Source organism: Bos javanicus, chromosome 6, assembly GCF_032452875.1.
Source record: "Bos javanicus breed banteng chromosome 6, ARS-OSU_banteng_1.0, whole genome shotgun sequence".
Taxonomy (NCBI): domain Eukaryota; kingdom Metazoa; phylum Chordata; class Mammalia; order Artiodactyla; family Bovidae; genus Bos; species Bos javanicus.
The window spans coordinates 77822288-77847027 of NC_083873.1; the positions used below are offsets into that span (position 1 = coordinate 77822288).

Genomic DNA, 24740 nt, shown 5'->3' on the forward strand with positions numbered 1-24740 from the left:
GCAATTTTAACTTTCACTTTTCTTCCACTTTCACTTTTATCATCTCAGAAGTTCATTATATATAGCAATTCTTTGCTTTGTAGGATATATTAATTGATGTGATTCTGAGATAATACTAGTATCCCTTCAATATTATTTTTAAATGAATTCACCTGGAATCAAGGGGAATAAATAACATATATTCATATATTCACATTTATTTAGAATTGATAAGCCCCACTTAATATGAAAACATTGGTAGACATCTCCAGAAATATTGGAACATAGTATGAAATTTTGTTAGATGTAAATAAAATGCCTACTTAACTTGCATGATCATAAAGTAGTTATTGGCTTTACTGATTTTTTTTTTTTGTTTTTTTTCTGTAGCAGTCTGAGGAAAACTTCAATCCTAACTGTTCATTTTGGAGCTATTCCAAGCGCACAATGACAGGTTACTGGTCAACCCAAGGCTGTCGGCTCCTGACAACAAATAAGACACATACTACATGCTCTTGTAACCACCTAACCAATTTTGCAGTACTGATGGCACATGTGGAAGTTAAGGTAAGATATATAGCATACGATAAAATTCTTGAGCATACAGTTAAGACACTAACTATAAAAAGTCTTACCTCTGCACCTATCTTAAAGAGTATTCTAGCTTTTGTAGTAATTCTATACAAGAACTCTCTGATGTTCAACCCATACCATAGTGGATGATTCAAAGAACTCTTTTTTTTTTCTAGTATCAATATAGTCCATAATATTGAAATCTGATATGAAATAAAATTTTGCTGATAAAACTTCCCCTGTTATTCCCTGCTTTTATTTTGTATGAATAAATGTCAGACCATATCCTCATGACCTGGACAAGATAGGACCTCAGCATTACAGGTCAGGGCAATGGGGTTAAGAAGCTAGAATCTGTTAGGCTGAAGACTAAGGAGCCATGCATGAGATCAAATACTCTCAAAATGAGTATTGGGAAAATAGCCATTAAACACATTGTAATAATGGTTCTGCCCATTCAGAAGACACAATTATGAGGAAAAATTCAGGTAATGGATTGTTTCCAAAATCATAAACATGGCTAACTTGGATGCATCAGTCTCTTTCTAGGTGACTGGTTGTCATGGAAGGCAGGATGATATTTAGATTTCAGATATAGCTAGGATATAAAAATACAAAGGGATTACTAACTTGGCTATAGAGATTGATAGATGGGTTGTAACAAGAAATTATGATTGTAAATTCTCTTCTCATCTTCCTGATGTGAATAAAAATAGAGGAAGTATCATTCGTTTTCCAATGCATCTTAAAACATAAAAACCATGGAAAAAAATTTATCTACCTGATATCATCGATCCAATAATTTTATCCAAAATTTTCTTTGGCTCTGTTGAAGTTAAAAATGATAAAGGTAGAGGTAAACCAAATCCAAGCCCACTCAGCACCTAATAAATTACCTTAGCTGTGTCAACACAGTCAAATTTGGTCTTTTAAGGACTACAAACAGTATTTTGTCAGAACTTCACAAATTGATAAGCTAAGCAAGATTGGCCACACTAACAAATATTAGATTTAAACCTGGAATGTGTTCGTATGACTCTAGGATTCTCTCTTTTCAGCTTAGGGTATAAATTTAAACACAGGAAAATGTATCATATTTCAAGGAAGAAGAAAATACAATTTTTTGCTCAGTTCATTGCAATAACAATCTCTACTCAGTCCATTACACAAGAATCTTGACTGTGACCATCATTGTATGTCAAAAAGAGATAAAATAAATGGAAATCAGTATTTTCCTTCAGCAGTCAGTAACAAAGTATGCCCTGGATTTCTTATATCACAATCTGTTGCAGTTATGAGAGTCATTCCCATCTTGATCATGCAACATGAATTTGACACTTGAAAAACGAGAAGCAAACAGAATGATCATCCCTGAAAGTCCAAAAGGAAATGCAGCAACCAAACTTACATTAGACTAATGTCTAGAAATGAAGGCTAGTTTATTCATGCACGGTGAGATATGCAATAGCCAGTTAGAATAGATAATCACATTATCTAGTTATCATTCTCTAATTCCACAGGAAAATCTATAAAGAAAACAAAATTACATTGGAGAATTTTGCTTGATTAGCTTGGAAAGAGCAAGAAGAATTAGCTGAGTCTAGATGCTGTTGCTATTAATCTGTGGTGCCCTGATGTATCTGCACTCCAGGGCTCTACCGATGTACTGAGTTGCTCTTTTCTATCATCTGTGTTATCCCTGCAATTCATTCAGTACTTCCTTCTTTCTTTTAAAGAATATTTTTCAAGCACCTAAGTAAAGATATTGATGTGTTACACAATAGGTTCTGAATAAATGTAACTCCCTCCTTCTAATCTGCCAGAGATACCAGAAGATTCTAGCATTCCAATGGAACTTAGGTCATTCATGATGCTTACACTTTTAAGGGGAAGGAGAGGGCAGAGAAATGAAGCTTCAGTCATAATTGTGATAAGCCTTATAATTGATACCTACACTGTGATTGAGGACACAGAAGGGGTTCATCTAAGGCAGGACTGATCAGAGAGAGGGCTTATCAAAAAAGTGACCTACGCTGAAGGATAAGTAGGATGAATTTAGTAAGGTAAACTGTGTAAAACTTGCATCAACCACATTCTTGGAACAGTTTGCCTTGGGTACACTATTCTCTCTTATCTCTTTCCTACCTCAGCAACTGGTCCTTTTGAGCTTCCTTTGCTGGTGCCTCCCCATCTCCACAGCCTCTTGTGTTGCCCTGGCCAGGAGTGTAATCCTAAATGTACTCCAGGCACTATCCATTTCTCTGTAGTTGATCTCATATGGTGGTATGCTATAACCATCATCTCATGATCCCCAGGTTTCATCTCCATTTCTTAACTCCAGACTCCTAGATTCAATAGTTAACTTGATATATCCATCTAGACTTCTAATCAGTGTCACAATTCCAGAACAACACTTTTGGTGTTTTCCTATAAGTTTTTTCCTTCTTAGTAAATGGTTACTCTGTCTTTCCAAAAGCTCTGGAATAACCCATCCCCACAAAAGACTGTGGGAAGTAAGAGAAAGGAGGTCACTGGCCTCAGCCAATTTACAGTTTATCAAGGGAGAGAAGCATTAAGACTGATTTTTGAAGGAAAGGGATGCACTAAAGTGACAATAGGTCTTCCCAGGCGGTGCTAATGGTAAAGAACTCACCTGCCAGTGCAGGAGAAATAAGGGTTCGATCCCTGGGTTGGGAAGATCCCCTGGAGGAAGGCATGGTAACCCACTCCAGCATTCTTACCTGGAGAATCCCACGGTCTGAGGAGTCCATAGGGTCACAATAGTCAGACACAACTGAAGTGACTTAGTACGCACACACATGAAGTGACAATATTACTGAAAACCTGCCTCTGTGCACCAGTACCAAAATGAATCTCAGATGCAGAATTTTGGGCAATTTAGGAAAGAACATTGCTTTACCAAGTAAAGGGGGCCACTGCAGGTTAATGCCCTCAAAATTGTGCAAGCCCACAATTGTGCATCCCCACAATGTGTTGTGAGGAGTCTTATATTTAGTTTGTAGGCAGGGTTGCTGATGAGGATCAGGGTGCATGCAGGGCCTGCATTCCTTCAATCCAGAGGTCATCTGGCATCAGGTGGTCTTTGGATGAGCTTCTGTGGTTTTTGAGGTTCTTCTGTGACCTTCTGTCTGCAATGAAGGAGGCTTCATTAAGTTAACAACTTCCATTTGGTGGGGGTTTTGGTTCTGTACAGAACTCAAAGACATTGCTATGTATATGCCTTAAGGAGGAACCAGAACCCTTTCCCAAGCCTGCACTATTATTTCTTGACTGCTCCTTCCTTGTCTCTTCATCTCTTCCCTTTTCTTATTAGCAACTGTTTGAATCTGTCCTTTGGAACTCAGGGAAGATCATGGAGGCTGAGTGAAGCCTGTTTCATATTAGAAATGGGGAACATGGAAAGACATTTTTGCCTGGGAGCCCCACAGGGTCCTGCTCAGTCCTACACAGCTGATTAACTACTTTTGAGTTTTCTCTGCTTCTCTTGTCTATGGAAACATTTGATTTTCTTCTCTTTTAGATTTTCTTCTCTTTCCATTATGAAAGTTTATATAATATAGTTTTATACCAAACTGTGGTAGTATGTATGGCATTTTAAAAAAACTTTTCATTATTGAAATCATGTGCAGATTTGTCTGCTGTTCCGTAAAATGTTGAATACACTAAATTCAAATATCTGTCTCTTCTCCTACTAGTAATTCTCTTTGTGAACAATCTATTTGGGAGGAGTATTTTAGTTTGCAGGATCATAAGTTTCAAACTAATTGAGTAATGTTTCTACTGTGGTTTTTGAGAACACAGTAACAAATGCTTTAGAAATCACTGATAGCTGTTTCCTCTACTCAAATGATAATTCTTTGGGAGAGAATTTAAAAAGTCCCCGTGATCATTCCTGTCAGTTCAGCTTGATGTTGATTTTTATTATGTTTAAAAGGCTTCATTTTCCTTAGTTTGATGCTTGCATCTCTCTTTCGCCCTCTCTTTTCTTTTTAGCTTAGTATATCCTATTGCTTCTACCTCAACATTACCCCAGTCCAAGTATAGGTATTATTTTTCTGTTTAAAAACATTGTATTTTTTAATTTAATATTGATTGAAAACAATTTGAACAATTTCAAACAATTTTGAAATTTTTAACTTCATACCATGGTTTCTGTGTGTCAGGTATTTTATAACTAGATTTTCTAAGTTAGAAGGAAATACACTGTAGGGTTCTGCAGTGGGACATGAAGAAAAGTACTTGCTTTTTAAAAAGTCTAATTTTACTTTTAAAGTCCAAAAGAAAAGTTAAGAGTTTAAGAGAGGATTTTATTAGTGAAAAATAGAATGTTTAATGTTTGTTGATAAAGGTTGTACACTTTCATTCCCAGTTTTTTTATTCTCATTTTATATATTGTCATCTGTACTGTAATGGGTTTGAGGTGAAAGTAGAGATTAAACTCATAACTGTTCTTGGGCTCCAAAATCCATGTGGATTGTGACTGCAGCCATGAAAATAAAAGATGCTTCCTCCTTTGAAGAAGAGCTATGACAAACCTAGACAGGGTATTAAAAATCAGAAACATCACTTTGCGGACAAAGGTCCATCTAGTCAAAGCTGTGATTTTTCCAGTAGTGATGTATGTATGTGAAAGTTAGACCATAAAGAAGGCTGAGCACCAAAGAATTGATGCTTTTGAACTGTGGTGTTAGAGAAGACTCTTGAGAGTCCATTGGACAGCAAGATCAAACCAGTCATTCCTAAAGGAAATCAGTCCTGAATATTCACTGGGAGGACGGATGCTGAAGTTGAAGCTCCAGTACTTTGGCCATCTGACACGAAGAGCTGACTCATTGGAAAAGATCATGATGCTGGGAAAGACTGAGGACAAGAGAAGAAGGGGGTGGCAGAGGCTGAGATGGTTGGATGGCATCACTGACTCAATGGACATTAGTTTGAGCATACTCAGGGAGATAGTGAAGGACCGAGAAGCCTGGCATGCTGCAGTTCATGGGATCACAGAGTCAGACATGAGTTAGAGACTGAACAACAAGAGTATATAATACTTTAATTGATGTATTTATTCAGAGGGAAAAAAAAAACAACAACTAGGTAACTCACAAATTGAATACCCTCCAAATATGTAAAATTCCATGAAAACAAAATGGTTTTAAAAATGTAAAATTTTATTGTATAATCTTAAATATTAACTCTATCAAAATTTTTGACAACTTCTTAGAACCAAGAATTATTATTAGATTTTCTTATCAAACAATTTCATAGTAATATGTTTCCTTCATAGATTTATTAAAATATGAAATTATTTATTTGCTAGTATGCTGTTTTATTGGAGAAGGCAATGGCAACCCACTCCAGTACTCTTGCCTGGAAAATCCCAGGGACGGGGAGCCTGGTGGGCTGCTGTCTTTGGGGTCGCACAGAGTCGGACACGACTGAAGCAACTTAGCAGCAGTAGCAGCAGCATGCTGTTTTATTGTCTGCCTCCTCTGCTAGACCCTAAGCTCAGTATTATGAACAGAAACCTGAAAGAAATGAGAATCAGTTTTACAGATCATCTGGGGAAAGACTCTTCTAGGCAGAAGGGACAAGAACAAAATCCTGAACTGGGGGTAATTCTGATGTGAACTGCAAGAACAGTGTAGTTGGAGTGGAAAAAAATTTTTTTCGTTACTTATTTTCTCCACTCTTTATAGAACTTTAATAGAAAAAGATGAAACAGTGGTAAACACCCACATACTCCTTATTTGGAATTACATTTAAATTTTTGACACATTTGACTTTAACTTTTTTCTGTATGTACATAGCATATATAATGTATTATTTGACCCCTTGAAAGTAAATTGCTGATTTTATAACATTTAATTCCTAAATCTTGCAGCAAATGTGTTTCAGGAAAAGTCTCTACCGTTAAAACACACAAGAAATTTAACTTTGACTCAGTATTATCATCTACTGTATAATTCATACACAGGTGTTCTAATTATCCTGATAAATTGCTTTATAGCCATTGTGTTTCCACTTAGGACCTAGTCAAACATCATGCGTTACCTTTAGTTGTGACATTTCTTTGGTTTTCTTTAGAAGTAACGCCACCTATTTTTGTCTTTCATGAAAATGACATGTTGCAGAGTTCAGGTTATTTGTCCTATAGAATGTTTCACAATCTCAGTCTCTCTTATTGTTTCCTCATAGTTAGATCCAGGTTACATTTTTTGGGCAAAATAATACCTTGTAGGAGATGCTGTATCCTTCCCGTTGTGTAGCTCACACGGTGAAGAATCTGCCTGCAGTGCTGGAGACCTGAGTTCAATCTCTGGGTGGAGAAGATCCCTTGGAGAAGGGCATGGCAATTCACTCTAGGATTCTTGCCTGGAGAATCCCATGGACAGAGGAGCTTGGTGGGCTATAGTCTATGGGACTGCAGAGTCAGGTGCAACTGAGCGACTAACACTTTCACTCCCACTGGAAAAGGAAGCCACTTATAGGAGTCACTAAGTTTGATCACCTTGTTAAAGTTACATTGTATGGGAACATTTAAGTTTTTAATTAAGAGAAATGTGAATGAAAAGTTAGTTTTATCCATCTCAATTTATTTCATTGTAATCACTTTATCCCACCCTTCATTTGTTCCTCAAATATTTAAGTACTGTTTTTGGGACGGACAAAATTTGTGATCTAGTTTGTAATACAGATAAGTAATCAGCAAAATTAGTGTCTTATGAGAAATGTCTTATTGTTGTGTTAGAGAATGCTGTAGAAACACATGGTGGGCATGCTGTTATTCAGTCAAGTCTGACTTTTTGCGACCCCATGAAAAATAGTTGGCCACCTCCCTCTGTCTATGGAATTTTCCTGTCAAGAATACCACAGTGATTTGCCATTTCCTCCTCCAGGTAGAAACACATAGGGGAAAGCCTTAATTTGACCTTAAGAGATCGAAGAAGATGCTCTAGATGAAATGCCATAACTTTAAGCAAAATGAGTGACGGGGTTGAGGTAGCATGAAATAGGGTTCAATTTTTTATGGTGTGTATTTTCAGTAAATTTTATATTATTTTAGAGAGTATTAGTTGCATTCTTCCTCTTATTTGTTTTATTTCTAAGATGTAGCATTTTTAAGCAAAACAAAAAACAAAAAACCCTGCAATCTTCTAACACATCCTAAATCCTTACCCTTAAATTTCTCAGGTTCTTGGTTGTCTTCAGTATATAAACATGGCTAAAAATAGCAGCTGGAGCTGCATCTGCAATTCTAGTGAGAAATACTTTACAAGAAAAATAAGTAATCAAGTTTAAGGGATTGCAAAAAGTAGAGATTTGATAAGGACCTCAAGCCTCAGAGAGGCCAGTGATAGTAGGAACTAATATAATTTCTTTAATGTCTACTTACATTGTCTTATTTGATCCATAGCACCATAATAGGTATTGTCATCATAATTTATTTCCTTGTTTTATAATCTGAAGGGAAGTTAGGATAAGAAAATTTAGGAAACTTAGTATCCTGATTCCAGCTAATTGCCTCTTCTTCTACAGCACATTATCTGAACTCACTGTACCCATTATTAATCAGGTAAATGAGGGTAATAAAATTATTTTCTAACATTGTCTCAGGGTTAAATTAGTGATTGAACAGCAAAATCTATTAAAATCATGTTGAGAATTATAAAGATTTCTGAAAATATAAATGTTTAATTCACTATATACTCAAGTGCCCTCAAAACTTTTGAGTTTTTGATCCTAGGAGTAGTTAACTATCAAGACTCCAATATTTAATTGAGTTTCTAATAATAAATAGTCCTCTACTGGTACATGAAAGAAAGACATTTAGACCAGTGCTTTGCATCACTGTTCAAAGTGACAGATTATTTTTTTTTACAATGAAATTGTCAAGTTATAAATGGATTTACAGCAAGATATCATCATAACTGCCCAAAACTTCCCAACGCTTCAAAATGGTTATGTGGACATTGTGAATTCCTATAATGTCAGCACCACCAAATTCAATTTAACTACAATCATAAGTTAGTACTAAGTATACATAATCCTTTCATTGATTGGATTTCTTCTTCATGTGTGAGATGATTTTTAAGATAGACCAAATGATGAAAAGACACTTACTCCTTGGAAGAAAAGTTATGACCAGCCTAGACGGCATATTAAAAAGCAGAGACATAACTTTGCCAACAAAGATCTGTCTAGATAAAGCTATGGTATTTCCAGTAGTCATGTATGGATGTGACAGTTGGACTATAATGAAAGCTGAGCACCGAAGAATTGATGCTCTTGAACTGTGGTGTTGGAGAAGAATTTTGAGAGTCGTTTGGACAGCAAGTAGATCCAACCAGTCCATCCTAAAGGAAGTCAGTCCTGAGTATTCATTGGAAGAACTGATACTGAAGCTAAAACTCCAATATTTTGGCCACCTGATGTGAAGAACTGACTCACTGGGAAAGATTGAAGGTGGGAGGAGAAATATCACTATTTCCTTCTTTTTTATGTTTGAATAATTTTCCATTGTGTATACTATATCTTCTTTATTCATTCTTCTGTCAGTAGACTTTTATGTTGCTTCCATGTCTTCACTTCAGTACAGTCGCTCAGTCGTGTCCAACTCTTTGTGACCCCATAGACTGCAGCACCCAGGCTTCCCTGTCTACCACCAACTCCCAGAACTTGCTCGAACTTGCTCATGTCCATCAAGTCAATGACACCATCCAACCATCTCATCCTATGTCATGCCCTTCTCCTTCTGCCTTCAATCTTTCCCAGCATCAGGGTCTTTTCCAGTGAGTCAGCTTTTCACGTCAGGTGGCCAAAATATTGGAGCTTCTGCTTCAGCATCAGTCCTTCCAATGAATATTCAGGACTGATTTCCTTTAGGATTGATTGGTTGGATCTCTTTGCAGTCCGAAGGACTCTCCAGAGTCTTCTCCAACACCATTGTTCAAATGCATCAATTCTTCAGTACTGAGCTTTCTTTATGGTCAGCTCTCACATCTGTACATGACTACTAGAAAAACCATAGCTTTGACTACACAGAATTTGTCTGCAAAGTAATGCCTCTGCTTTTTAATATGCTGTCTAGGTTTGTCATAGCTTTTCTTCCAAGGAGCAAGTGTCTTTTAATTGCATGGCTGTAGTCACCATCTGCAGTGATTTTGGAGCCCAAGAAAATAAACTCTGTTACTGTTTCCATTGTTTCCCCATCTATTTGCCATGAAATGATGCGACTGGATACCATGATCTTCTTTTGTTGAATGTTGAGTTTTAAGCCAGCCTTTTCATTCTCCTCTTTCACTTTCATCAAGAGGCCCTTTAGTTATTCTTAGCTTTCTGCCATAAGGGTGGTGGCATCTGCATACCTGAGGTTATTGGTATTTCTCCCAGAAATCTTGATTCCAGCTTGTGCTTCATCCAGACGGGCATTTCCCATGAAGTATTCTTGCATATAACTTAAATAGACAGAATGACAATATACAACCTTTACATACTCCTTTCCCTATTTGGAACCAGTCCATTGTTCCACTCTGGGTCTAACTGTTGCTTCTTGACCTGCATACAGGTTTCACAGGAGGCAGGTAAGGTGGTCTGGTATTCCCATCTCTTGAAGAATTTTCTACAGTTTATTGTGATCTAACAGTTGAAGGCTTTGGCATAGTCAATAAAGCAAAAGTAGATGTTTTTCTGGAAATCTCGTGCTTTTTCTATTATCAAATTGATGTTGGCAATTTGATTTCTGGTTCCTCTGCCTTTTCTAACACCAGCTTGAACATCTGGAAGTTCTTGGTTCACATACTGTTGAAACCTTGCTTGGAGAATTTTGAGCATTTCTTTGCTAGCATGTGAGATGAATGCAATTGTGTGGTTGTTTGAACATTCTTTGGTATTGCTTTTCTTTGGGATTGGAATGAAAACTGACCTTTTCCAATCCTGTGGCCACTGCTGAGTTTTCCAAATTTGCTGACACATTGAGTGCAGCACTCTAACAGCATCATATTTTAGGATTTGAAATAGCTCAGCCTGAATTCCATCACCTCCACTAGCTTTGTTTGTTGTGATGCTTCCTAAGGCTACTTGACTTCGGAATCCAGGATGTCTGGCTCCAGGTGAGTGATCACACCTGGGTCCTTAAGATCTTTTTTGTACAGTTCTTCTGTGTATTTTTGCCTCCTCTTCTTAATATCTTTTGCTTCTCTTAGGTCCATACCATTTCTGTCCTTTTTTATGCCCATCTTTGCATTAAAAGTTTCCTTGGTATCTTTAATTTTCTTTAAGAGGTCTCTAGTCTTCCTGATTTTATTATTTTCCTCTATTTCTTTACATTGATCACTGAGGAAGGCTTTCTTATCTCTCCTTGCTATTCTCTGGAACTCTGCATTCAGACGGGTATATCTTTCCTTTTTACTTTGCCTTTGGCTTCTCTTCTCTTCTCAGTTATTTGTAAAGCTTCCTCAGACCTCCATTTTGACTTTTTGCATTTCTATTTTTGAGGGGGACGTTCTTGATTGACACCTCCTGTACAATGTCACAAATCTCCATCCATACTTCTTCAGGCACTGTATCAGATTAAATCCCTTGAATTTGTCACATCCACTGTATAATCATAAAGGATTTGTTTTAGGTCATACCTGAATCGTCTAGTGATTTTATCTACTTTCTTCAATTTAAGTATGAATTTGGCAATAAGAAGTTCATGACCACATCAGCTCCTGGTCCTGTTTTTGCTGACTGAATAGCTTCTCCATCTTCGGCTGCAGAATATAATCAATCTGACTTCAGAATTGAGCATCTGGTGACATCCATGTGTAGAGTTGTCTCTTGTGTTGTTGGAAGAGGGTGTTTGCTATGACCAGTGTGTTCTCTTGGCAAAACTCTTTTAGCCTTTGCGCTGCTTCATTTTGTACTCCAAGGCCAAATTTGCCTATTGCTGCAGGTTTCTCTTGACTTCCTTCTTGTGCATTCCAGTCCTCTCTGATGAAAAGGATATGTTTTTTTTTTTTTTTAAGGATATGTTTTTATTTGGCATTAATTCTAGAAGGTCTTGTATGTCTTCATAGAACCATTCAAGTTCAACTTCTTCGGAATAGTGGTTGGGGCATAGACTTGGATTACTATGATATTGAATGATTTGCCTTGGAAACAAACAGAGATCGTTCTGTCGTTTTTGAGATTGCACCCAAGTACTGCGTTTTTGGACTCTTTTGTTGACTATAAGGGCTACTCCATTTCTTCTAAGGGATTCTTGACCTCAGTAGTAGATACAAAGGTCATGTGAATTAATTTCACCCATTCTGGTCCATTTTAATTCACTGATTCCTAAAATGTCGACGTCAACTCTTGCCATCTCCTGTTTGATCACTTCCAATTTACCTTGATTCATGGATCTAACATTCCGGGTTCTTATGTAATATTGTTCTTTATTGCCTTGGACTTTATTTCCATGACCAGTCATATCCATAGCTGGGCACTGTTTTCACTTTGGTTCCATCTCTTCTTTCTTTCTCAAGTTATTTCTCCATTCTTCTCCAGTAACATATTGGGCACCTACCAACCTGGGGAGTTCATCTTTCAGTGTCCTATCTTTTTGCCTTTTCATACTGTCCATGGGGTTCCCAAGGCAAGAATATTGAAGTGATTTGCCATTCTCTTCTCCAGTGGACCACGTTTTATCAGAACTCTCCACCATGATCCATCCATATTGGGTGGACCCACATGGCAAGGCTCCTAGTTTCATTGGGCTAGACAAGATTGTGGTCCTTGTGATCAGTTTGGTTAGTTTTCTGTGAATGTACTTTCATTCTGTCTGCCCTCTGATAAATAAGGATAAGAGGCTATGGTAGCTTCCTGATGAGAGAGACTGACTGTGGGGGAAACTGGGTCTTGTTCTGATGGGTGGGGCCATGCTCAGTAAATCTTTAATCCAATTTTCTGTTGATGGACAGGACTATGTTCCCTCCTAGTTTTTTGTCCTGAACCCAAACTATGTTAGGGGTAATGAAGGTAATGGTGATCTCTTTCAAAACAACTTGTGCATGCACCTTTTTATTCAGTGCCCCGACCCTATAGCAGGCCACTGTGGACCCTTGCCCCCACCGGAGACTCCTGGACACTCACAAGTTAGTCTGGCTCAGTCTATCGTGGGGACACTGCTCCTTTCTACTGGTGTCCAGGGCACACAAGGTTTGTTTGTGTCCTCCAAGAGTCTGTTTCCCCAGGCCTGTGGAAGTTTTGTGACCAAATCCCACTGGCTTCCTAAGTCAAATTCCCAGGGGATTCTCAGTGCCTTTGCCAGATCTTCGGGTTGGAAAATTTGTTGTAGATCCTAGAACTTTCTTAACAGTGTAAGAATTTCTTTGGTATAACTGTTCTGCAATTGTTATTACTACCTAAAAGTTACAGTTACTACTTAAAAGTTACAGTTAGTATTTAATACTAATTAGTAGTAGTGCTAATATTGTGAAAACCTATAATTATATTTTTAAATGTTTGTTTCTGTCCTCTGATACAGCAAAAATATTTACTGTATATTTAAATTTTTAGGCTATATTATTACACATTTTATAAATGTGAGAATTAAATAAGCTAGTACAACAAAATAATTAAACAGATACGATATATGTTTAATAAAAATAACTATGACATGTTTTTTTCTATGTGTAGTCTTTATCCTTATTTTGATAGTGTTAAAACTGAATATACTGTATAGTAAAATTCACTCTAACCTGTAGTTTTCATCTTATGAAACCAGATTACATTAATTCTTCATGTCAATACAATATGATGGCATCAAAATAAATATCTTCTCAACAAAACTTTTCAGCAAATACTTAGGACTTTACTTAATCACTTTGCTTAGTAGGTTTTTAGACTTGTGGGTATTAGTTCCCAGCTCTCCAAAAATTCCCATTCACTTTATATGTACAGGCTTTTTTTGGTAAACCAGCTGTTTTTCAATTTATTCCTTTGCATCTCTGAATTTACCATATAGTCTGTCCATGTCCAAAATATTCATGATTTAGAACCATTTTCAAGCACATCGAATGTCAGCATAAGATAAAACACTATTAGAGATAATGGCTTTAAAGTACTTAAATAGTTGTGAAATTATGAAATAAAGATTGGAATCCAATAAAGTTTTAGTTTTAATATAGAAATCATAAAGTCCTATTTAACATAACTGCTCTTTTCTGGTGAGATATTTTTTGTAAATAAGCTTAAATCCCAAAAATAAGCAATGTTTTTATCTGTAATTTTTTTTTTTTTCCTAACCTACACAGAAGTTCACACAACTCAGGTAGAATAAGATAGAGTATCTTTTATCAGATTCCCTATAGCCACTTCAGAGCTCATCAAACAGTTTTGGAAAAACATATAAATGTGTCATATTATAATATTTTTCTCCATTGTCATCTGTCATATATATAAAATTTAGAGAAAGACATTTTCCTTGCTTTCCATACTTTGAAAATAGGATTTTATGAAAGTCAGTATTATAGCATCTTGTCTATGGCCAGCCCCAGTAATAGTCATCCTGAAGGCACATGTCTCAAGGAGACTGTCTCCTTCCATTTTCAGAAAGTGAAAAGGCTCATTAAGTACTTCTACACACTTTGAGGAAACTGAAAAGTGACCAAATAATTTCATTATGAATCCTCATTATCACAAATAAGCAAATCACATCCCTTTTTAGAAGCCTTTTCTACAAGGTGTACAGGACATTAAGTGGGTAAGAGCTGTTCATTTTCTTTTGTAAAGAGTTTATAGGCTGAATTACATTTTCCAAAATTTACATTTGCAATGTCTATCGAATATGCAGATTGATAAGCAAAGTCTGTTTTATGTCTGGACAAGATATTAACAGTCTTTTGTGTCTTCTGAAGTTTAATCAAAATCTTTATGGAAATCAAGAAGACAATTGAAACTTCATTTTTCAAATTGAAATATATAAGACGTAGGGGAAACATTATTTTGTTTCTGAGATTAAACACATCATTTTTTTGTCATTAGTAAGATCTGACAGAATCAGCTCTACACTGCTGCTGCTGCTGCTAAGTCACTTCAGTCGTGTCCGACTCTCTGCGACCCCATAGATGGCAGCCCACCAGGCTCCCCTGTCCCTGGGATTCTCCAGGCAAGAACACTGGAGTGGGTTGCCATTTCCTTCTCCAATACATGAAAGTGAAAAGTGAAAGTGAAGTCGCTCAGTCGTATCCGACTCTTAGCGACCCCATGGACCTTAGCCTGCCACTATAAGGAAGCAAAACATTGATTATCAAAATTTCCCCTTTTGTCTACCCATAGGACATTTCATTTGCAACCTCTGAATCTGGAAAAGTACATCAGGAAAAATGCACCTTTACAGGTGTACAGACAAATCAAGGGAACAAAGCATTAATGCATGTTTACTTTTTTGGAATACTCAAGCTTATCCCATCGTTCAGTTCTTTCAAACTGAACCTATCTCTGATCTCTGGAATAGTATCATTGTCTTGGAGAACATTTTCCCAGGGTACCAAATTTTATTGCTAAAACTAGGACATTCCTGAGCAAACCTGGATAGGTAGTCACTCTGCCATTGATGCTGTATCTGCCACATTACTAGTTGAATAATCTTGGGTAAATTACTTCTCTGTGCGCCAGTTTCTTCATCTGTAAATTGGAAGTAATAATAGTATAATGTCATATTGTTTTATAGGACTAAGTGACTACCCTAATAAAATAAATTAGCACTTGTAGAAGAATCTGGTATTTTGAAAGTTGTGTGTCAGCTATCATCATCATTATTGTTATCACCATCATCATCATCACTGTCAGAAATGTTAAAGATGAAATTTTCTCTCTACCTCACTTCATTTCTTACCCTCACCCCAGTTCTCTAAAATCTTTTTCTTATTTACTGCTTGATTACATCATTTACTTAAAAATATTCTAATTGGCCAGTAACTATTTTTTTTTAATCAACTGTACTTTTTAAAAACCTATATCCCCATGTAATTCTCAGCTACTGTATGATACTTAGCTTCCACATTTCCTACTATTTTTTTTTTTTTCTGTTTCCTTCATTAATGTAGTGGTGAATCTGGCTCACCAAATGTGATGAAATTTAAAAAATAATAATTCAAATCAAGTAAATCTTACATAACTTAGGCATACAATGCTGTGCTTCTAAAACCAAAGAGATATTCTGAGTAAGTTCTGTTGAACTCTGAAGACAGTGGATATGTATGTTTTTGTGTGCTCTTACTTGCCAGAGTTTCTCTCAGCAATTAAAGTCTGAAAATATTTGATTGATTTTTTTTCAATTTGATATAAATTTGGAAATTACTGCTGAGTTATTTTGGTTAATTTACTGTAAAAATCATAAGAGGTGCAGCCTAATCATTCTTTTTATTGTTACTCAACTTTGACCTTCACCCTATTCCACAAAGAAAATCCTTATTTCCTCAAACCATTGAGCCCTTTATTTTGCCAAGTATTTGTAGGGTGACCTTTGTGTTTGATGATCTGTTAGAGCAATGCAAGAAACTATTTCACAGAGTTCTTACCACATTTATCAGAAAATAGGACTTTCATAACAACACTGGCTTCAGTAAAATTCTTGAGTCAGAACAATGCCTTATGCTGATGTGATACATTAATAACAAATCTAGTGCTCCTACATTGGCAAAGAATAAAAAAATGAAACTCATTTTAGCTATAATGCAAGTACTTCAGAACAAGATATGTTTGAGAGGCAATTTAAAAACCATTTTATTATACCTTAGTAAATCTGACTCAACATTAAAATAATACATTTTAATACAGAAAGTAAAACAGATTCTTGAAAATTACTGGCCAACAATTAATAATTATTATAGGGTAATTGTTTAAGTAGTGTCTGGAAAATTCAGCTTTCTAAAAATATATAAAAGAGAAAACATCCAGAAGGGTTCAGAATTAATTCATACAGTTTGTGTCCCATCTGGAAACACTCATGAAGTTAAAATGAAAAGCATTTCAAAATCTATTTCTCCATCTTGTTTGCTGACTTACTTTTTGGAAAATAAAGTTGGAAATATCAAAATTTACATAAGGGTCTTAGTTGACTCAGATTGAGTTATTTTTATATCATGAGGCAAAAACCACATTTCCCTATTCCATGAATTTGGGCTTTGTTTCATTAAATATACCTATTGGTTTATTTAAGAGTTTTATATTGACAGAGTGAGTTTCATAAAACATCATTGTTTAAGCCATCTTTTTCCTTTGTTGAAGTACTTATTCCTTTTGTGGTATTTGAATTACTCAGTAACCCAACAGTGATAGCACAAAGCAGATTCATAGAGATGAAGATAAAAGGGAAATCAGAAACTTTCTGAAATATCTGCATTTCATATGTGAATATAAACTTCATAAAAAGCTGGAAAAACAAATGTTATTTTCATAAAAATTTCTTTCTAAAATGGAAGAGTCAGTGAATTTCCTGGAAGTATATTCTGATGAATCATTCTGCTTGTAAGATTTTCTCTCATAGTTCTCCATCATCTTTAAGATGTTAATTGTCTTGAAGTTTTTTCATTCTTTTTATTTTTTGTGAATTTTCCAAATGTTTATAGTAACGAACAGTTTATGGTACAACTCTGGAAAAATAGGTATAGAGGTGAAATTAAGTACTTTTGGGCTTTGTTATTTAAACTTCATAAACACAATTGTATAGTAATGAAGGGCTTCCCAAGTGGTCCTAGTGGTAAAGAACCCTTCTGCCAATGCAGGACTTAAGAGATGAAGGTTCAATCCCTGACCTGGGAAGATCCCTTGGAGAAGGGTATGGCAAATGACTCCAGTATTCTTGCCTAGAGAATCCCATGGACTAAGGAGCCTGGCAGGCTATAGTCCATAGGGTCACAAAGAGTTGGACACGACTGAGGCAACTTAGCACACACATATAGCAATAAAGGTTGAATTCAGATTCTAAAGTTAAAATCTGTCTCCTCATATGCTATGGATATATTTTGCTCTTAATTTATAATAACCCAAATATTATTAATGATATAAAGTAAACTTACAATGTTATAAGAAGAAATTAGGTAATTAATTAGTCGGTTGCAATAATGTTTGATATCTTTAGGCAAAATAACATTAACATTTGTTCTTGTTACAGTTATTATTTTTCTGTTCTACCCTGTGTTATTCATATAGACTTTTGACTTTTAAATGAAGTTTGCTGTCAAGCATGAAAAAATTTAAGATTATTTTTAGATTACTGCTGTTGCTGCTAAGTTGCTTCAGTCATGTCTGACTCAGTGCGACCCCATAGACAGCAGCTCACCAGGCTCCCTCGTCCCTGGGATTCTCCAGGCAAGAACACTGGAGTGGGTTGCCATCTCCTTCTCCAATGCATGAAAGTGAAAAGTGAAAGTGAAGTCGCTCAGTTGTGTCCAACTCTTAGGGACCCCATGGACTGCAGCCTACCAGGCTCCTCCGTCCATGGGATTTTCCAGGCAAGAGGGATGCCATTACCTTCTCCATTTTTAGATTAACCAAGAACAAAGAAACATTGACTTCCTTACTTTAACATATATTATCTTACTTACCACACAATAACCTGAATCCTCTGTTATTTTATCTCTATGTATATGAGGTTTTGATACTGTAAAGGGTAGGTGGTTGTTCAAGATAACAATTGCAAAATTAGAGTGACAAGGTTAAATCCACATCTTTTAACTCTCAGATTTACTCTGTGGTCCTCTTATTTCCATGCAGAGTTTTGCCTTTCTTGTCATAATTGACCCCTTGATATATCCACATATTTTAAGATACTGTGGTTTAACAGCCTCCTCATTCTCCAGCTCTATTTTTTTTTTAATATCTTGCTCAAGATTTTAGAGCAGATGATTTATGAACCAAAATGGGAGTTCCCTGCTGGTCCAATGGTTAAGACTGTGCTTCTACTGCAGGGGCAGGGATTCAATCCTTGGTCAGGGAAGTAAGATCCCACATTCCTGCATGTCACGTGCCATGCGATGTGGCCAAAAAAAGTCCCAAAGATTGGGCAGCATGATACAACTTTTAGTTTATAATATAAGGCCATTTCAGAAGAGAGGGATAATTAGAATTTAATTTATTCAGTTCATATATTAATTGTGCATCTACTCTAGGATGCAACTTTATAGGACCTGGGGATACATTGGGGATCAGAAGATAAAACAACTTATTCTCTTGGAGTGCAATTTCTAGTAGAGGCCACAGATGATAAACAAATGCTAATAAAATATCTAATATAGGTAAATGTTAAGGGGAAAAATAATGCAGGAAAAGTAATAGAGTCAGTTGGTTAAATGAATTTTGCAGTTTTTGATGGGATGATTCAAACGAAGCTCTGTGAGAAGGTGACATTTGAATGAAGTAGTGAATGAAGGTAGTGGATTAAGTCACACAGCTATCTTTTGGAAGAGCATTCCCGACCAAGAGAACATCAAGTACAAAGTTTGTGAAGTTGGAATGTGCTTGACATATTCATGGGCCAGAGGAGGCCAACTGGGGTTGAGTAAACTGAACGAAGGGGAGAATAGAAAATGTTTCCACAGAAGTGCAGACTTCTGGGACCTTGTAGATCTTTGTAAAGACTTTGGTTTTTACTTTTATTGAAATGGGAGACGTTGGATGCTTCCATCAATGAGTCTTATTATCTGACTCGCTGATGGAAGCATCCAATGTCTCTATCTTGTTGAATAGAGAGGAAAGGGCAATACATGAGGGTCAAAGTAGGGAATTCATTTAGGAGGCTGTTAAAAAAAAATCAGGTGGTTCTAACCAGTGTGGTACAATTGAGATGACTGGCAGCTGTCAGATAGAAGACAGGATCTACGAGATTTCTTGATGGATTAAGAGTAATTTTTGCGTTTGTGTGTAAAAGGAATCAATACGATTCTTAAGTTGGCCAGAAAACTTCAAAGAATGAAGTGTTGCTATTTACTGAAATTAGTAAAACAGAGGGAAATGTAGATTTGGGAATGAGAGTGGAAGGAGAAACAGGATAAGGGACTCAGTTTTGAACATAATGTTTGATACTGATCCTTTTTAAATTCCAATGGAGAGTAAATGGAAGCTAAAGCTATACTGATGTAAGAGGGTCCAGCTCCTAGGACATTTGGTCTAAATGGTGCAGGGTTATAACCATTCGAAAACAAATATTAAGCATTTTTTATGTGGCATATCAAGTACTGAGTGCTAGAATATAATAATAAGATATAAGCTTAAAAAGATCTCAAGTCACATAATGATATGTAGTTCATGTCAAAGGTGATTTGAGTCATATAGTGTTCACAAACATGAAACCTTGGAAATAAGAATACTTGATCTGTTATAGCATTGTTAAAGCTATACTAGGAGTTTTAGTCAATTGACCATCCTCTTGAAAAAGGGTTGGTTTTTATCATGGTTTGGTCTCCTGAAATTTCTGTTATGACAGATATAAAGAACGCTAAACTCATAGATCTTGTTCACATTTAATGCCCGTCATTCTTTCTCTTTCATCTTACTGATAAAATTCAAGTGGTGAGTTGCATTTGATCATAGTATGGTATATATAAGGTTGTTGATGTTTGTTTTCTGAGCTAGACAGTATTACCTGAAAGATGATTATTAATTAATTGCTAGACTTTTTTGTTCCTCGTTTGAGTGTTTTGTACTTTTTGTACTGTTGTTTTGACATTTGGTATTCTTCTCTTAACAACTCTGCATGAGGTTTTTAAAAGACGTGTGAAGGCACTGAGTATAGTATATATACGTTTCTAATAATGCAACTACCCAGGAAAGGCAGAAGTTATTTGGTTTCCTTTTTTCTTTTTTTTTAGTTTTATAGGTCTTTAGGATACCTTTGAGAATGTATTATATCTGCCATTATGGAAGACTGCTGTGCTGAACGTTGGTGCTTGATATTCAATTACAGCATCTTTCCTTTAAGTCAAAGAAGAGAGCAAATAGCCCTCTGTTCAAGGAACCAGTAGCACTAACCACTCTCCAATAGTAACAGTAATTTAAGCTGTCAGAGACCAACACTAGTCTGTGTCCCCTGGAGAAAAAAGCAGTTAAAGCAAAATTTCATGTGGTTTTTCTTTCATGATTTGAGCTCCTTCTGAGAAATACATCTAGAGTTATGCAGAAATATATCAAAACTGTTTCATTGACAGTGTCCTAGCAGAGTTCTTTATCAGATAACAACTGTGAAGTTGTATCTGGCAGTATGTGAAGTGCTGTGATGCAGGTTGCAGCATGGTGGCTCACTTGTAAGGAGAATTTCCACATTCAGAATAATCTTTATATGAAGTTTCCATAAAACATAAAAGGACAAAGTCTGGATAAAATAAAAAATTTAAAAAAACTGTATGTATTTTATATATATATATATATATATATATACATACACACACACACACATATATATATATATATATACAGAAATATATATATTTCTAAGGTGAGCTAACAATGTGGGAGACAATGAAATGTAAATAGTAACTCCATCCTAAAACAAAAATCAATGTGTATGATCTCTACAGTTAAAAAGATGTCAATTAGAAACACATCTCTTTGTTTTCTACTAAAAAATTTGCTATGCACATGTTATTCTTTTTTCTTTTCTTTTTTTTAATTTTATTTTATTTTTAAACTTTACATAATTGTATTAGTTTTGCCAAATATCAAAATGAATCCATCACAGGTATACATGTGCTCCCCATCCTGAACCCTCCTCCCTCCTCCCTTTATGCATAGATCCATAAAAATCAATGTAATTGAATTGTATCTTTTAAAATTTTACATAAATGGAATCATACTGTATAGGTACTTTTTCTACTTGCATTTTTTTAAGTCTAATATTAGATTTTTGAGAAGTATTCATGTTTGGGAGTGTACCTCTAGAACACTAATTTTCTATTCCTCTTTTGAATATCATTTCCTAAGAATCAACAAATATTTATTTATTCCCCTTTTGATGGAAGTTGGGTCTTTATGACTTTTCAAGAAACCTAGAAAGAAAAAGGAATTGACAGATAATTTCTCAAGTCTGCTCCAACATGTTGGCACATAAATGTGTTGGGTTACTGTAAATTCTAAAGCTTCACAGAGTGGTTTTGGATGGGGGCAAACTATCATAGAGTAGAAATAGAGTTTTGAATCTTAGAACAAAGACACAAATGAGATTGTGGAAAAACCTAGAAACATGTCAGGTATGGAACTCACAGGTCTATAAAAGAGCCACCAAATGCAGTTTCAGTGTGGAAGGTCTCATGAGCATATTTCTTTTTTCATAATTCTATTATCTGTTTTGGGCTTCTTATATAGTATAGTGATTTTGAATGCTTATTTTCCATCTGTATGTAACAGGTTCTATTCATGTAAAACCTTACAGGGATCACAATTCTTGATCTCTTTAAGCCCTTCAGTATGAATATAAATCCAAGGACTATCCTTTTTCTTTTAGATCTTCTACTAAATAAATGGTACACATATGTGACTGTCCTTCAGAATTAACTGGGCATCTTTATAAAATCACATACTTTTATAAACTCAACCTTGGAAATTCTGATAAAGGATTTATATAACAGATAAATTATAATTTTTATTTAAAAAACAACAATAATTCAGAGAACATTTCAATTAAGATACCACTTCCCTAAATGTATAACAATTTTTAAAGAAAATATTCCCTAGCAAGAGTTGTTTAAAAAAAAGTTGTAAAAAAGCAACATGGTGTAGAAAAATGAAAAGCTTTGCCTTGAAATCTTTGGCTGGAACTAAGTTGTTTTGCTTCAACTATTTATATGCTGAAAATGAACATAGCTAGGAAATGTGTGAACACTACTGACAAACTGATTCACACCTCAGAGTAAAGATAAAATGCCTTACCTGTGGACTAGGCAAAAATAAATAAGTCTTCTTACTCATTGTTTGTGTGGAGGATTTTTAGTACATTTTTAAAATCATGTTTCATGAATCCAGGCCCTTATAAAGCTTTGTAATTGTTATGTATGACTGGAACTTATGTATTTTCCATCATGTTTCCAGCATAGTGATGCTGTCCATGACCTCCTTCTGGATGTGATCACCTGGGTTGGAATTTTGCTGTCCCTTGTGTGCCTCCTGATTTGCATCTTCACATTTTGCTTTTTCCGTGGGCTCCAGAGTGACCGTAACACCATCCATAAGAACCTCTGCATCAGCCTTTTTGTAGCAGAACTGCTCTTCTTGATTGGGATCAACAGAACAGATCAACCAGTAAGCAACTTATGTTGTTATTAGAAAACAATTTCTCCGCTTGTAGCTTTCCAGTTCTCAAAATATTCTTGTTTGAAAGTGTCCTCTCTTCCAGTTGTCTTAGTTATGAATTTTCATATCTTATTCAGTTTTCCCTTTTTCATGTCAATTGTCATAAAGAAGTAGTGAATATATGGATGTATGAATGTACATTTCTTGAGAAATTCTGTTCATAAATTTGCCTTTCTAAAGAACCATGTTTCTTTATTAGTCTTTATTTTTTAATCACAGAGCTGAATATTGAGGAGAGTTAAGTCATTTAAGGAATGGAGGAGTATCTTTTCTAACACGTATTTGTTGTTCTTTCATAACAAACTTTTTAAAGACAATGGAAATTATGTTGAAAATTGCATGTCTAACATGACTTTTTTAAAATATAAATTTATTTATTTCAATTGGAGGCTAATTACTTTACAATATTGTATTGGTTTTGTCATACATCAACATGAATCTGCCATGGATGTACATTTGTTCCCCATCCTGAACTCCCCTCCTACCTCCTTCCCCATACCATCCCTCTGGGTCATCCCAGCAAAAGACACACAGATGTATAGAACAGTCTTTTGGACTCTGTGGGAGAGGGCGAGGGTGGAATGATTTGGGAGAATGACATTGAAACATGTATAATATCATATGTGAAATGAATTGCCAGTCTAGGTTCGATGCATGATACAGGATGCTAACATGACTTTTCTAATTGACTTATTTTGGAAAATAGTTCAAACTATATATTGTTTTTATAATTTATATACTCATCCCAAGTTTTGTTTTACACTTTTTATTTTTTCAAGTTCTGTTCACATTTTAAATGCTAATGTCATACTTTATTACTAATGACATTTAGCCATATCAAGAAAGGAAGGGAAGGAGGGAGAGAAGAAGGGAGGAAGGAAGGGAGGAAAAGAAAGAAAAGAGGATAACAAGGAATAGTACCAGCCAACTGTTCTTGATAAAAACCAAACAAAAAATATGATCAATAGATAATATCTAATATATTAAACAAACTTTATGCCCACTTGTAACTTTTGTGAGGCCCTTTCTATCTCCTTGAGATTCATGAAAATAGCACATTTGTTCTCATGACTAAAACTACAAATGAAAACTCATCTTTTAGAAGACTTCTAGGCATAATAAATAATTCATTCACTTAATGCTGTTCTCTGGTATGAGTCCATATGTACAGTCTTTACAATGAAAAAGCAGTTGAATTCATGTTTGTGATTACACATTCATGATTAATTAAAGGGTGCAATTACAGTGATTATACTTTTAATTGGTTATCATATACAAATGTGACAATTTTTCTCAGAAATGCATATAGATGAATAAGCAATCAAAGTACACATTTTTTTCTCCAAAAACTACTCTCTGATAACAAAAGTTAATAGTTGAAGCCCTAACTCTAAAAATCAAGAAACTGTGATATTTCCCAAGAAGAAATCATTTCATTCTCTTTTTAACCTGTAATTCAGCTGCTCTTTGATTTTTCCTTTCATTTAGAAACCTTCTTATTCTTGCTTCCTGATGATACATATGGTATGATAAACTTCTCCAAATTTTGCAGACTGCACAAAACTAATTTCTGACAGTAGCATGAGGACAATGATTGATATGAAACTTGGATAGGTGCAGCTCAGCCCAACTGTCTTTACTCTTGTTGCTGGATATGTGTCCTCTTCCTGCATCTTATATGGCAGTTAGGCTTTGCTTTCTCTCTCTGTGGGCCTCCCTGGTGGCTTAGACATTAAGGAATCTGCTGGCAATGCTGGGGACACGGACTCAATTCCTGGGTTGGGAAGATCACCTGGAGAATGGAATGACAACCCACTCCAATATTCTTGCCTGGAAAATCCCATGGACAGAAGAGCCTG

At 35.6% G+C, this 24740-nt stretch overlaps 1 protein-coding gene across 16 annotated transcripts in view; it reads left to right on the plus strand.

Annotated features, from left to right (window-relative positions):
* The window catches only part of ADGRL3 (adhesion G protein-coupled receptor L3), a 959208-nt gene that overhangs the window by 816900 nt on the left and 117568 nt on the right, over nt 1–24740 (plus strand). For all 16 annotated transcript variants that reach the window (XM_061420294.1, XM_061420290.1, XM_061420278.1 and 13 more), the window contains 2 exons: nt 370–546; nt 22621–22830. In XM_061420294.1, coding sequence (XP_061276278.1) covers nt 370–546; nt 22621–22830 — 387 coding nt within the window. The remainder of the gene's footprint in view (nt 1–369; nt 547–22620; nt 22831–24740) is intronic.